Raw genomic sequence first — 15320 nt, 5'->3', positions numbered from 1 at the left:
CGTTGTGAACTGAGCGAAAAGCAAAGCTCTGGCCCTATAGTGCCAGCAGGAGATGGCTGCCAACATGGAGCTGGCAAAGTCGGCTACCTGGTCGTCCCCCATCAGAATATCCTCCTTGTAACTTTCTCCCTCCTCCTCCTCCTCCACCTCCTCCTGCGCCCCCTCATCCTCCTTGCAGGTTGGGGACCCTGGTCTAGGGTCCTCACTGGGACTCATCGGGAGTCGATCCAGAGAGTTTCTCCTCCTCAGGTCTAGCTCCTCCTCCACGTCCTCCTTCACTCTAGGCCTCTCAGCCTCAGGTTCGCCTAGATCCGAGCCCAGAGTACTGACACTAGCAGCGGGCTGCAGGGAGCGCCTGTTCCCCAGAAGATTACCTTCACTGTCTGCGTGCTGTAGCGTGAAGTCACAGAGATTTTTTTTTTGGGGGGGGGTTATTGCGAGGCCAGCAGTAGTGGAGTGTGTTTTGAAGGCAACTGCAAGGTTGTGACAGGGATGATACAGTAGTACTGATGCCTACAGCATCACTGTTACTGCTCTAGCATGGTGTAAGACATGGAGGTACAACATTGTAATCCATGCCAAGCCAAGGAGGACATGCATGCTACCTGCCCGGTGCTATGGACAAATCACATCACTGAAAAAAAAACTCAAACAGAAACGTCTTTCTCTTCCTAAAAACAAAGTTCACAACAAAGTTCAGCCGAATTCAGCATAGGCCTGCTATTCCTCTTATTTTGGGTCAGTCTTCTCGGAACGGAAATGCAGGGAACAGATTGCCAAACCTGTGTGAACCGTATCTCCCTGGAACACATTGAACTGGCTGAACTGACGTTTGGCCGCACCGAGGGGGAAAACAACAACTGGCGAGGTGAAAATGTACTTTGATTATTTTGGGAAGCTTACCTTCAGAATGGCTGCATGGCGGACACAGATAATAAAGAGGAAGGGGAAATAAAAAATACAGAGTGTCAACATTGTTGCCAATACAACACAACATACTGCAACAACAACAACAACAACAACTAGTCTAGTTATGCGGTGTGAGGCAGAGAAGCACTGGGCATGTAAACTCACATAACTATAATCACCTACCTATGATAACTCTGTTTTTTTTGTCTTTTATGATGGTCTGTAAGAGGTCATTGGCAATTCAAATATAATGTCTCACTGTGACAGTAGTCTATTGTGCTCAGGTTAAAGGGAGGCCCTCAGAAATTAATTAGATAAACTGAGAATGAGAAATGTCATCCTTTCAGATATTCAGCCTGCTTTGATGCAATTAGTAGGAAGAATGCCGACTCCTTCACTACGACGCAGAGGAAAAGCAAATTACATCTTCATTAGTTGAGCTACAAAATAGATTTGAGAAGGCATGAAAGAAGAGAAAACCATGGCAAATACAGTTTTCGCTTTTTAAAGATTTCCCTTTCATTACTGGCAAATTAGAATGCATGAAAGCGAGCAAGAAAGGGAGGCACACATCTAAAGCCAATGCTGGATTTGAAAAGGCGTGTGCATGACAAAGCCCTTCACGAATATGGCACATAATGAACATCATTATGGGTATGGGCAGAAGAGGGTGTGTGTGTGTCTGTGTGTGTGTGTGTGTGTGTGTGAGAGTGTGTGTGTGGTAGCCATTTTGATCTGGTTTTCCAGGGTTTTTTGAGGGCAGAATGACGTATGGGAGGACTAAGGTACGGGGAACAGAGAGGCTGAATAGGGGTTAAAAGGTCATGGGTCATGTGATGCTACACAGGAGGAAAAAAAGGGGCATCATTGTCTGACCTTTGGTGGTCCTTATGATCCGTTTGGCTGGTTCTAAAAGGTAAAGAAAAGACAGCCCAAAGAAAATGATTAAACTTCAGCTGTATTTCACAAAGTACAGTACAGAGATGACATCACAAGTAGCACGCCTCGAGAACTCACAAAGCAGTGTTAGTGTGTGTGTGTGTGTGTGGGGGAGGAGGGGCTCTCACCTGACCTCCTGCGACCCTGACGCCCCCCACCAGGGAAGTCTTCAGCCTGGCAGGACACAGTCTTCTTCAGCCTCTCTGGGCTGTAGCGGTACTTCCCTGGATCTGCACACAGCAACCGGGACCATCAACAATACTTAAATAAGGCCACTCTATTTTCGACATTGCCTTATGTGGATGTCAGAGAATTTCATATTTTACCACATTTAAATCCGGCAGTTGATGACAACCTTTTACTGTTGCGTTGGTAACAGCCGCAGAAACCTTATATTGCCTTATCTTGCCACGGTATATTAAGAGTTGCTATATTTATCTATAAGTACTCACAGATCGAGTCCGTTTCCAAAAAAGCCTCTTTTGCCTGGAAGACACAACACAGAACAACAACAGAGAAATTGGTTTGGATGCGAGTGGGAGCAGAGGGTGGGCGGGTGAGACTGTTCTTGACCGAAGCTACGATAATTGAATCCCTGTAAGAGTGTTGTTTACCTTCTGTGGGACGATGGTGTGGTGGTTCTCCAGAATGAGCCTCTTTATATGATGGGCCCAGAGACGCTTCTCCTCCACTGTCTTGGCCTGAAAATAACAGCCACTTGTTAGCTAAGAGCTACTCTGACAGGAGTGGAAATGGCTGCTAACAGCATGCTGTTTGACGTAGTAGATGGATCTACTGGACACTCACCTGCACAGTGTGAGGCTGCTTGGGGTGTTTGAAGTGGATGACACTGAAATGGAGGGGGTCCTTGGCACTGTCGAGCAGCATCAGGGTCGAACACTGAAACCACAGGTCATGGAGAAAAAAAAACCGTTACGAACCAACCTAATGCAGCGAGACAATGACTTCTGGGTCAGAGTTACTGCGGCCTGTTGTGTACCGAGATGTGAGTCTTGTAGACGTAGTGCTCCCCCCTCTTCCTGGTGATGAGGAGCATCTTGTCGAAGAGGAAGAGCGTCCGGGTGTTCTTGGCACGGTGGACATGGAAGGTGCCCTCCAGCACCAGCTCTCCAAACGTGGTGAGGTCAGGACCCTTCCAGTTTATCAGTAGAGACTGGATCTCCTGCACACACACACGCACGCGTACACACACACACACACAAAATAAGTGGAATTGAAACACAAAACATCAATCTGTATACCTGGAAAGTAGGCCAATATTAAAAGAGAGCATGTACAAAGGATGTATAATCATACACTGTGTGGACTACACAATCTAGTCCGCTGTTTTCATTGCCGTTCTTACAAAACAACTAGGCCAGGAAAACCAGGGCAGTGAGCTCACCACTCAATCAAAGACGTAAATTAAAGCAAAAAACAAAAACAAGCAAACACCATGGCTCTTTGAGGACATAGCCAATGGCCTTGAGAGGACCCCAACGTTTTGTGTGTGTGTGTGTGTGTGGTGTTTAGGAGGGATCAGAAAACCCGACCAGCCTCTTAATAGCATTTTAACAACAAGATTTAAGGAGAGGGGGAACAGCCATCTCTGAGGCTCACTAGTCGATAGCACGCCGCGAAGGTTTATAGATTTGCTTTGGCCAATTTATTTTTAAAGACTCTGTGCTTCGGAACACGTCGCAAGGTGAAAAGGCGGGGGGTGGGAGTCGCGGAGGGCTGCTTTATTGGTACAACAAAGACGGCGACTGAATCAGAAAAGGGCAGGCTCTGGGGCTCTGGCAGACAGCGCCGGGGGAGCGACTGGAGCGCTGCTGGAGGCAGGGCAGCCTTTTGTACAGACAGCACGAGCAGAGAGCTGAGGTGAATTAGAACTGAGCTCTCCATCAACGCTGCCTCCAGGAACACACTGGTGGATAACACGAAGGATGGGATATGGGAAAGTGGACTGAGTATCTTTAGGGTCTGTTACTGTATAAAACCATTGGGGGTTCAAACAAACACGTTCAAACAAACACATTCACTTCAAACAACAGGGCCTTGAATGAACTGAATCAGTTATATCATCATTGACACACCCTGCTTGTGATGTACTGTAGGTGATAATATACGCCATTTAGCTGACGATTTTATCCAAAGCGACTTACATCGCAGTGAGTGCATACATTTCAGTATGTATGGTCCCAGCAGGAATCAAACCCACAACCTAAGCGTTGTTAGCGCCATGCTCTACCAACTGAGCCACAGAGGACCAGAGGTGATGAAATGATGTGATGGAAAGCAGGGAGGAGGGGATGGATCTCCCTGGCGGTATATCATGTAGGTGTATACACACTCAGTGAAGACTTTATTAGGAACACCTGTACACCTTCTCACCTGGTGGAGGTGGTGTAATGGTGTGGGGAATGTTTTCTCAGTGAGTGTATTACAGTGGTGGAAAGCGGAGGAGGAGGAGGAGGAGGGGAGTGTTCACACCTCCGTGGCGGCGGCGGCGCCCCCCACTGACCTGCAGTCTGACGGCGTGCTCGTGTTTCCGCTTCATGTCGTTGATGTACCAGGCCACCCACGTCATGGTGTCAATGGCCTCCTGCACCACGTCGTAGCCCTCCTCCTCGGGGTCAAAGTGCTTGGCGATCTCCTGTCAGGGAGGGAACAGGACCACAGTGTGAGGACCAACACCTCTACAAATGTTGCGTTGGGTTGGGTAGTAGACGACGCTTTGCGCACTTTGTTTTTTTCTCCGATTTATATTAAAATAGAGGTAAGAGGGAGGGAGGGAGGGAGGGAGGAGGGTAAGAGGGAGGGAGGGAGGGAGGGAGGGAGGGAGGGAGGAGGGTAAGAGGGAGGGAGGGAGGGAGGGAGGGAGGGAGGGAGGAGGGTAAGAGGGAGGGAGGGAGGAGGGTAAGAGGGAGGGAGGGAGGGGGGTAAGAGGGAGAGAGGGAGGGAGGGAGGGAGGAGGGTAAGAGGGAGAGAGCACTGTGGAACACCGTACCTGTAGCAGCAGGTGATACTTGAGGATCCTCTGTACGGGCTTGAGCAGGTAGGAGCCCAGTGGAAGGGAGCGTTTGAGATAGGCCTGGCGGTCCCTGAAGAACTTAGCCAGGGTCTTACTCCTCATACAGTCCGTCAGGGCGGCGACAGAGCTGTCAGAACGGGAAGGGGACAGAGAGGCTCAACAACCACGCTGTGAGCTGCAGGTGTTAACATGACCATAGTGTCACCAGAAGGTGGCAGAAAAACATCAACATTGCCTTTGTACTTACTTGGGGTAGTTAGTGCAGTACTGTGTGTAGATCTCGAAATAGTCACTCTGCAAAAATGAGGAAGAAAAAAAAAAAAACATAATATATATATATATGCCATTTAGCTGACGCTTTTATCCAAAGTGACTTACATTGCAGTGAGTGCATACATTTTTCAGTATATATGGTCCCAGCGGGAATCGCCATGCTCTACCAGCTGAGCCACAGAGGACCATCACAACAGATCAATAACGCTCATTTTCTTCACGAACCAACCGTCAGTGAGTCACTCACCTTGTCTACGAAACACCTGGCGATGGCCACAGGGTCGTTCTCACACAGGTCCAGAGACTGCAACAGTTCACTGAGAGAAGACACACAGAGATGCAACACACACACACACACACACACACACACACACACAACACACAACACACACACACACACACACACACACACACACACACACACACACACACACACACACACACACACGATGAGTACTGCACCAAGCTGGGAGTGGGATGAGGGATAAGTTACGGTTGTATGTTTTGCCGGTGGTTATTCCCAACTCAATAGAGTATGCATGGATGAATGTGTTCGCTGTGGGCCAGCGTCAGACCCTGTGGAGCCTCTGGACAGAATGAGGTTAACCAGAACAGAGGACGTGCGGAAGGGAGGGGTCACCGCGGCAAAACGTAGAACGCGGAGAACAACAACCAAAACAGCAACGAACAACAAACCTACACAGAAGGGTTTCTACGTTGGGTTGCCATAAATGCCGTTCTACGTTCTGTGTTCTACGTTCTATGTTCTCAGTCCAAGTCAAACAACTTTCATTACATTCCACATTCCATAGTCAGTCAATAAAACAATAACGGATGGAGGTGTCAGAGAACAACGAAACGTATAAACGCTGTTTTGATTGAGGCTTTTCATTTGCCAGAGAACTAATATTTACTCAGGAATAGTTTGAGGCATTCGCGTGTCCAAAAGACCAAATTGTGTCTTTAAGCCAATGGTGGGTGGCCAACAGTAAAGTGCCACAGGGAGAGTGTACTGTATGTATGTGGTTGAAAGGTGAAACATCAAACGTGGTTTTTTTCACTTCACTCAGTACTGTGACCTCACCCTTGGGGGTCAAGAGCAGCGTGTCAACTGTGGGTGAAGCACAGCGTGGGAGTGTGAGCTTGAAACAACAACATGCCCACGAGTCGCTGGTCACACACACCTCCAAGCTGAGCGACAGACTATGGGAGACAGGAGGACTGTCTGCGTAACACTTGTGTACAGAAATGTCTCTGCTCCTACTGCGTGAGACAATCCCGTTTCCAATACAACGCGGAACAGAGAATGCTATTTCGTGTCTCCTGAGGGGTTGGGTAGCGTTTCAGCTTGGATGAATACGTCCTGGATCACCGGGGGAGAGCGAATCAGTGTAGCCCGTGTTTTCAAACCAAGGCTTTAAAAGTATGTTTGTCTCTCTCGCATCAGTGATCTCCTTCCCCCCAGGGGCTTCCTGCTAATTGGCACAACTCCGTCACAGCATTTAGGAGCAAATATGCACTTTGTTCATTTCCTAAATGACTCAAAGAACAGCAAACCCTCCCACGATAGTAGAAACACTCCATAATACAGATCCTGTAGCAGTGGGCAGGGGGGGGGGGGGTGTGTGAGGACTATAAGTCCTTAGGGTCAGACTAAAATTCAGGACTCAAAAACTCAAAAGAAGTCAAGGCTGGTGGAAATCTCATTAGAAAGCTACAGCAACACTATTTTCACCCCTTGGTTTCCAGGGCATTCCATTACCCTTGGCAGCCTGTGGGAGGTTCCTTACTGTGAGAGGTGAGGAATGTTAATAAATGTCTTGGCGTGGGCACGGTGAGTATAAGTTGACATGACACAGAGATACATAGAGCTTCATAGCACCTTGCCTGAATGTCTATATAGTATAAACCCAACTGGAATGGAGACAAAATGACAATATGGCTCTGTCCTCTGTGTGTCCAGAACTGCCATCATGAGCCATCGCTCTCTCTCCCTAATTCCCCACTGATCCCCAGTCTGCTCTGTTAATTTAGGCCAAACAAGATGTTCGGTGTAGGTTTGAATTTTGTTCTCAATCTGTTTAAATCTCTTTTGAGGTCAAATTGAAAGACACAGCAGCTTTCCAGTAGAACCCCTGCCAGGACGCCTTTGAATCCATCCACAAGGTTCTGTCAAAGCAGCATTAGACTAAAAGGTCACTGCGTCTCTCCAATGTCTGTCCAACGACTGACTGTAGTCAGTGTTATAATGCATGTGCACAGCCAGCTGTGTTTTTGTCAATGACGACAAATTAAGGTCAATGTTATTTGTAGTTGCAGACAATTCATTTGCTGTTTTATACTGAGTGAATTTAGGGGCACTGGGAGGGTAGGTGTCCGAGGCTTACCTGTTGAACTCATATATGTCCTCGATGTTTCCAAACAGAGCACACACCTGCTCAGGTCGGATGGGGAGGTTGCCAATGTCTATGATGTGAGCCAGGTAATCCTGAAGAAATGGAGCAAGGATGGGGTGAGATTGCTGGTAGAATAGGAGACAGGCTAGTAAATCATAGGCATGCACTGTGCCACATCTGAGGGTCTGTGTCTAGATGCAGTTTCAAATGATTGTCAGTAGAGGGCGCTTGTGTATAGAAAAAGCCAGATATGCTCCCAGTGTCGGCTGAGGGTGTCTGCAGAATGCTGTTTCCATTTGTTGCATCCGGTTTACAGGTTTTATCATCACAATAACAACACCACATACTGTATATGATGACGAGTCACAATGACCGCTGGGGTCAGCAAAACGGTACTGTACTGTAAAAAAAACAACAGTTGTCCTTGAGGACAGTGCGCCAAAAAACAAATTCTGACGAAAAAAGACCAGTGTTAGAAACAGGATTTGGAACGAGCCTTGTAAGGATTTATGGCTTTTACTAGAGAACAGTCCAACCCTCTGGCAATGTTTCTATTGAACCCGCTCCATTACATCCAGTACACGCCATTCTCCTCCTATGACACAACTCCCATTGGGCAACAGGGGTAGTCAGAAGTACATAATAACAACGACTGAAACACACGCACAGTCGCCATGTATGGCAGGATCTGGAAGCTCAATTACACAAATCCAAATAAGTACAAAACAAAACGTCCTTGCAAGCAAACAGACACCCACACCAGCGAAGCACAAACACACCATGCACCTAAAGAACGGTGCGCGCATGCAGACACGCAGACACGCAGACATGCAGACACACGCACACACACACTGCTCAGACTGCAGAGTAAGTAGAGTCATCACTTCACACCACACATTGAGCTGAACCGTTTCTAGTGGGAGCATTCCTGTCCAGTGAGAGCAATGCTGACTGCCATTCAGCAGAGCGTCTCATAGGCCCAGTCCTCAGTAGAGATAGCTCCATGCTCAGGCCCCATCTGAGGCCCCCACTGGCCACACACACACACACACACGCCATAAAGCCTGCTACATAGAGCCTGCATAGGGCTTTGCTTGGCAGAGGAAAAATCTGTTTGGTACAGAAGCAGGTGATTTGTGAAAAACTACTTTGCTGAAAGGTAGTTTCACATCCCTGTAAAAGTAGAACCTGGTACTGAGGAATTGCACCACAAAGTGCCCCTTATAAGGCAATTGAACGTCTAAAAAAAAAGGTATGGATGTAGACTTGGAGTGAAAGTCATCCAAAGAGTCCAACTTCATTCATCTCCCCCGTCCGATACTACAGTATGTGGGAACAGACACGGTCCTCTGTTGTTTCTCTAGTTGGCGTCGCGACGGATGTGTTTGTGTTGGCTGAGAGGGCCTGGGGCCTCCGTGTCCTAGTACGGGGCTCGGAGCAGACGGGGCTCGGAGCGTAGGGGCTCGGAGCAGACGGGGCTCGGAGCAGACGGGGCTCGGAGCAGACGGGGCTCGGAGCGTACGGGGCTCGGAGCGTACGGGGCTCGGAGCGTACGGGGCTCGGAGCGTAGGGGCTCGGAGCAGACGGAGCAGGGCCAGGACCGGGCGGAGTTTACCGAATAGTTGGACGTCCACAGGAAGTCTGGGATCGTCTGTCAGAACAGTGTCATTACTCAGGCCCCAGTGGGGGGTAGATCTGCCCCTCAACACCCCCCAGGCGTCTGTAGTCAGCTACAGGAGAGCCTCTTACACACTGCTACTGGATTTGTTCACGTGTTAAAGACATCACCGCCTACGCAGGACTCTCGTAACGTAAAAAAAAAAAAAAAAAGGTTTTCTTCCTTTCTCCAGCACCGTGGACTGCCGACGGGACTTGTTCTTATCAAGGTTTTTACTTACGATGACTGATGTGTAGTTGATCCACGTACTTAGACACAAGTACTCCTAACTGTAACATGCTGACACAGGAAGGAGGATGAATGACCTGGAGGGTCCCGGGAACGGTGATCAATCTGCACGTTTAATGGTAGTTAAGTCAGAATTCAGACTACAAAGGCAGCAGACATGATAAGAGACCAGTAGAATGTTGAGAGCAAGAATCAACCGCCCATCTTCAACTGTCCCATTTCCTACGTTCCACAGCCAGGAGGATTAAGCCAAGAGCCAAGGTTCATATCTTTGACCAAGATCATAGGGGGAGAGATTTTAGCCCTCAAAGAGGTGCTTTGTGTCCTGGGTTTAACTGTGTTTGAACCCAACATGTGAGCAGATTGCAAGATCCCAGTCTCCAAGTCGTATGCTCTCACAGTAACGGTAATATACGGAGAGTATTATATACAGAGGAATAGCTATATCATATTATATCAGCTATAGTATAATCATAATCTGAAAGAGCACTGTATGGGAAAGACACACACACACACACACACACACACACACACACACACACACACACACTTTTGTCTCGCCTGTCTTTCAGAAAACAGGAAATCAAAATGGATCCCTGGTAAAGCCATCAACTCTAGATTTTATAGGTACCAGACACATTAGTGAAAACAGCCTTTGGAGCAGAACACAGAGAAGCCTATTTGCTCTCTCTCCACCCGTGAAGCCTATCCCTGTCTGAGTACTGGCCAACTGCAGTAAATCACCTCTATATAGTACTGTGCAGAGCAGACATTATATCATACAACTACATACTATTCCAAGTCAAACACACTCTTAAATACCCATTAAATCCCACTCATGTCATACTGTATATGTTTGGCCAAGAGTGAAAAAAAGCCTGTATTTCATAAACATGAAGAGAACTTTAGTCTTAACAACTAGGTTTTATTTGACATAACCCTAGTGGCCACTCACCTCCACGATGCTGCGCAGGTCCCTGACGTACATGCGCTCCGTCTCAATGATCTCCATGACCACGCGGTCCACGTAGGTGAGCTTGGGGTTGGGCGCCATGGCGTCCGTGGCGAAGGGTGAGGTCGGGGGCGGGGGTGTACCAGCCCTCCTGCTGAAGGAGGAAGTGTTGTTGCACGGGGACCAGGCCTGACTGGGGGCCTGCCACTGGCCTTTGGTGACCCCCAGGCTTGGGCTCTGCCGCTGGTGCTGCTCTCTGGCGCCCTCTGCAGGGCTGAGCTCCAGATCAATGTCCTCTCTGCTGTGTGGTGGTGACGGTGTGGAAGAGGAGGAGGAGGAGGGGAGAGCCGCGGTGCTGCCGTAGAGGCTGTGGCTGTCCCTGGATGAGCCTGAGGACAGGGTGGACACCAGGCTCACTGGACGCTCACCCTCGCCCTCTGAGGGGAACGCACATAGCCGGCTGTAGCAGTCCGATGCCAGACCGCTGGCGGACGCCTGATCATGGCCACCAGCAGACAGGCGAGAGTACAACCGAGGAGATTCTGAGAGGGAGAGAGAGAGAGAGAGAGAGAGAGAGAGAGAGAGAGGGGGGGGGGGGGGGGAAGAGAGAGAGAGAGAGAGCAAGAGGGAGAGAGAGAGAGAGAGAGAGAGCAAGAGGGAGAGAGAGAGAGAGAGAGGAGAGAGCAAGAGGGGGAAAGAGAGAGAGAGAGAGAGCAAGAGGGAGAGAGAGAGAGAGAGAGGAGAGAGCAAGAGGGGGAAAGAGAGAGAGCAAGAGGGGGAAAGAGAGAGAGAGAGTTAATATACATGAAAGGGTCTGCCATTGCAAGACTTTGAGGGATTTCACACATCCCAGTAGCTATAATTATTAAAAAAACATTCAAAAGGCCAGCTTTGACGCATGTAGGGACATGTACACCTTTTTTTTTTATCCATTGTGCTGAAAACTGTACTATTGTGACAACATGAGCACATAGTTATGCCTTGCAGCCTGAGAACTGAGGAGTGTTTTACTGTAAAAGGGGCTTTCTCAAATCATTACTGACATGCCCTAATTACACCACTCCACATTCTGTGGAAAACCTAGCCATTTCCTCCAACTTCCCTGGCTGGTGTTGGACTAAACCTTGGAAAAACATTGAGAAAACTGATCAGGAGGAATAGAGGAGAAGGGGACCCTGAGTTTTGTTTATACGTTTCTTTATAGAGCAACTGCAAAAATCAAGAGAAATTGAATACATATTCAGTTTCACATCCTTCCTGCCCAGATGGGAGAACTTTCCCCACAAACATTTTTTTTTCATATATTTTAACCAAAATATATGAAGTCACTGGTATTGGCATTTGTAGTGGCCACAGTGCTGTGAGGGTTATTTCTTTCCTATTTGTGGGTCAAAAAGGTCGAATCCATTTTGCGTCATGTTCAGAGACTCGCCTTTGCCTTTGGACTTAGCCCTCTAAGGAAAAAGCCCCTCATTAAGAAAAGCAATTGGCTACGGGCTGTCAGTTATATCACCTAGTGAAGACAGGGTTTCTGAGAAAGAGTGGCGATACAGACTTATTTCAATGACCACTGTTTTGAAACGGTTTCATACTACGGCTGCTTTGACAAATCCTTTGTAACTTCAGTCAGACCGTCGTCAGATAACAGACAGACGTCACTGACAGACAGACGTCACTGACAGACAGACGTCACTGACAGACAGACGTCACTGACAGACAGACGTCACTGACAGACAGACGTCACTAACAGACAGACGTCACTAACAGACAGACGTCACTAACAGACAGACGTCACTGACAGACAGACGTCACTAACAGACAGACGTCACTAACAGACAGACGTCACTAACAGACAGACGTCACTGACAGACAGACGTCACTAACAGACAGACATCACTGACAGACAGACGTCACTGACAGACAGACGTCACTAACAGACAGACGTCACTAACAGACAGACGTCACTAACAGACAGACGTCACTGACAGACAGACGTCACTAACAGACAGACGTCACTGACAGACAGACGTCACTAACAGACAGACGTCACTAACAGACAGACGTCACTAACAGACAGACGTCACTAACAGACAGACGTCACTGACAGACAGACGTCACTGACAGACAGACGTCACTGACAGACAGACGTCACTGACAGACAGACGTCACTAACAGACAGACGTCACTAACAGACAGACGTCACTAACAGACAGACGTCACTAACAGACAGACGTCACTAACAGACAGACGTCACTAACAGACAGACGTCACTGACAGACAGACGTCACTAACAGACAGACGTCACTGACAGACAGCCCACAACTAATAGCTCGGCAGTTTGCCATTTGACCTGACTTGGATTTGTCAGCAATGCTTCATAAGTGACTTAATAAGTGGGTCCCTTTTAACCATATACTACGGACCGAATACACAGTACCAGTCAAAGGTTTGGCCACAAACTTGCCAAGAGTGTGCAAAGCGGTCATCAAAGCAAAAGGTGGCTACTTTGAAGAATCTAAAATATAAAACATATTCTGGTTTGTTTAACACTTTTTTTGTTTACTACATAATTCCATATGTGCTCCTTCATAAAAAGAGAGTCTGTAACGAATACAGGCAAAAACAAAACAAGTGTTGCTACAGAGGTGTGTAGACCAGCAGCATCATGTCAGAATGACTTCTGGCAATGTGAATCACACATTCATACACACTGTCTCCATGTGTATGAATAACACTGAGGACACACACACACACACACACACACACACACCTCCTGGCATCTACCTCTAAGTTTCCATGAATCAGGGATGAGCTCATGCCTGAGATCAGTCCATCTATGTAGCACACAACAATCTACTCTAAGGCTCGTCTGTAACAACATCCACTCTCACGGTGAGCAGAAAAAAACCCACCAACGCACCACAAATGAACACAGGAGTACAGTAAGCTGTTGGACTCAACAGGCCATTATGAGTTTCTCCTGCTGAGTGCTCAAATAGAAGCTCCTCCTCTCCTCTTGACTTTGGGCTTCGACCACTAACAGTTTGCCTGCTCTGGGTCAGGCGTCCAATCCTCCCTCCCCTCTCCCTCCCCCTCCCCCCCCCCTACTCTAGCACCGTTGTGCTGACGCCAATGGCATGTGAGGGGGAGGATGACGTTCAGTACTGGGAGTGTAAGGACAGTCCAAACAAACACTATAATCTCCCGGTTTCCTCACCGACGCAGAGATGCTTGGTATTGCACATGGGGTGTAAGTGGGGTGCACTGTAACTTTACGGTATGTTGAGCTACATCAGGAGTGAAGGAATACAGTTTTATCCTTAAAAAAAACAACAAGCCCTTAACTCAGACCTCCACATGGCAAGGCACCTCCACCATGTCACGCAGCGACACCGACAAACTAAACCGTACCGTTGACTTTTCTCTCTGTGCTCACTGTGATTACGCGCTTCAGATAAGGTTCACTACTGTATCTCTGACTGATATCACACTCCATCGGCTGGAGGGCTGCGGTGCGGTTTGACCAGCCATGCGCACACACAGTGGCTTTGTTGCAACAGGCAATGCAGAGGAATGCAAATGACCTGGTAGACATGTGGGGAGACAGATAAGCCCAGAGATAGCTTTTACTGTGACTCAAGTGTTGTTTCCACTGGGCCTCTGTGGACAAGGAAGTAAAACTGTACACTGGATCAGCAGAGAGGACAGCATGTTGTACTTGCTATGACCTCACCACCTCTGGCAGAGTGCAGGCGTTGAGCAACGGAGACGAGGTTATAAGACGAATCAAGTCGCTTTTCCATAGAGGCAGTTTTCGGTTGTCATTATCCTCCTCTGAGGCGCCACGAAGCTGAAATCCCCACATACATACATGGTGCCATGATCAGACTGGTACATACACTCACCGGCCACTTTATTAGGTACACCTGTTCAACTGCTCGGTAATGCAAATATCTAATCAGCCAACCCAGTACTAGCAAGGTGTACCTAATAAAGTGGCCGGTGAGTGTAATTTCTGCAGTTACTTCATGAATATGATGGAATTGGAGAATGCTTGTGAAATCGAGGTTAAACCACCACAATCTCTATAAGCATTTCCTTTACACTCAGTTTCTTAATTAGATGACCAATTCAACAGGGCAAAGGAGTAAATTGTACAAAACGCTATTTGTAGGCATCATTCACCACAAATGAGTATAAACTTCAAAAGCAGAGTGTCTGGCCTTGCCTGGTGCCTCAGAGTCTCTCCAGCGTCTGCAAACATTTAGCACTGATCCCCAGAAGACCTCGGTATCTTCCCTGGCATGGCTCTGCCCACCACTGCTGCTGCACCCCTACACTGGGTGATACCACTGTACCTCCACCCCCGCACTGGGTGATACCACTGTACCTACACCCCTACACTGGGTGATACCACCGTACCTACACCCCCGCACTGGGTGATACCACCTTACCTCCACCCCCACAATGGGTGATACCACTGTACCTCCACCCCTACACTGGGTGATACCACCGTACCTACACCCCCGCACTGGGTGATACCACCGTACCTACACCCCCGCACTGGGTGATACCACTGTACCTCCACCCCCACACTGGGTGATACCACTGTACCTCCACTGGGTGATACCACTGTACCGCCACCCCCACACTGGGTGATACCACTGTACCTCCACCCCCGCACTGGGTGATACCACTGTACCTCCACCCCCGCACTGGGTGATACCACTGTACCTCCACTGGGTGATACCACTGTACCTACACCCCCACATAGCAAGCAAGTACGCAATGATGACACCCTGAGTCCACTTCATCAGGTTGACAGGACCGTCAATTAGCTGAGCTATTTTAAACATAATATCTTCTCTCAGGTGGGTACCTTCTCCCAGGTGGGTACCTTCTTCCATCAGT

General features: G+C 48.4%; 1 protein-coding gene across 1 annotated transcript in view; it reads right to left on the bottom strand.

Moving 5' to 3' along the window:
- The window catches only part of LOC310814419 (pleckstrin homology domain-containing family G member 3-like), a 36882-nt gene that overhangs the window by 5786 nt on the left and 15776 nt on the right, over positions 1-15320 (bottom strand). The window contains 14 exon segments of the mRNA XM_083683829.1: positions 1-390; positions 904-914; positions 1786-1818; positions 1977-2078; positions 2301-2334; positions 2463-2549; positions 2656-2748; positions 2849-3031; positions 4373-4504; positions 4859-5009; positions 5130-5176; positions 5403-5472; positions 7543-7643; positions 10413-10951. Coding sequence (XP_083539955.1) covers positions 1-390; positions 904-914; positions 1786-1818; positions 1977-2078; positions 2301-2334; positions 2463-2549; positions 2656-2748; positions 2849-3031; positions 4373-4504; positions 4859-5009; positions 5130-5176; positions 5403-5472; positions 7543-7643; positions 10413-10951 — 1973 coding nt within the window.

This window comes from Argentina silus, assembly GCF_951799395.1.
Source record: "Argentina silus genome assembly, chromosome: 13".
In the NCBI taxonomy this organism is placed as follows: domain Eukaryota; kingdom Metazoa; phylum Chordata; class Actinopteri; order Argentiniformes; family Argentinidae; genus Argentina; species Argentina silus.
This window is presented reverse-complemented; position numbering and strand designations above follow the sequence as displayed.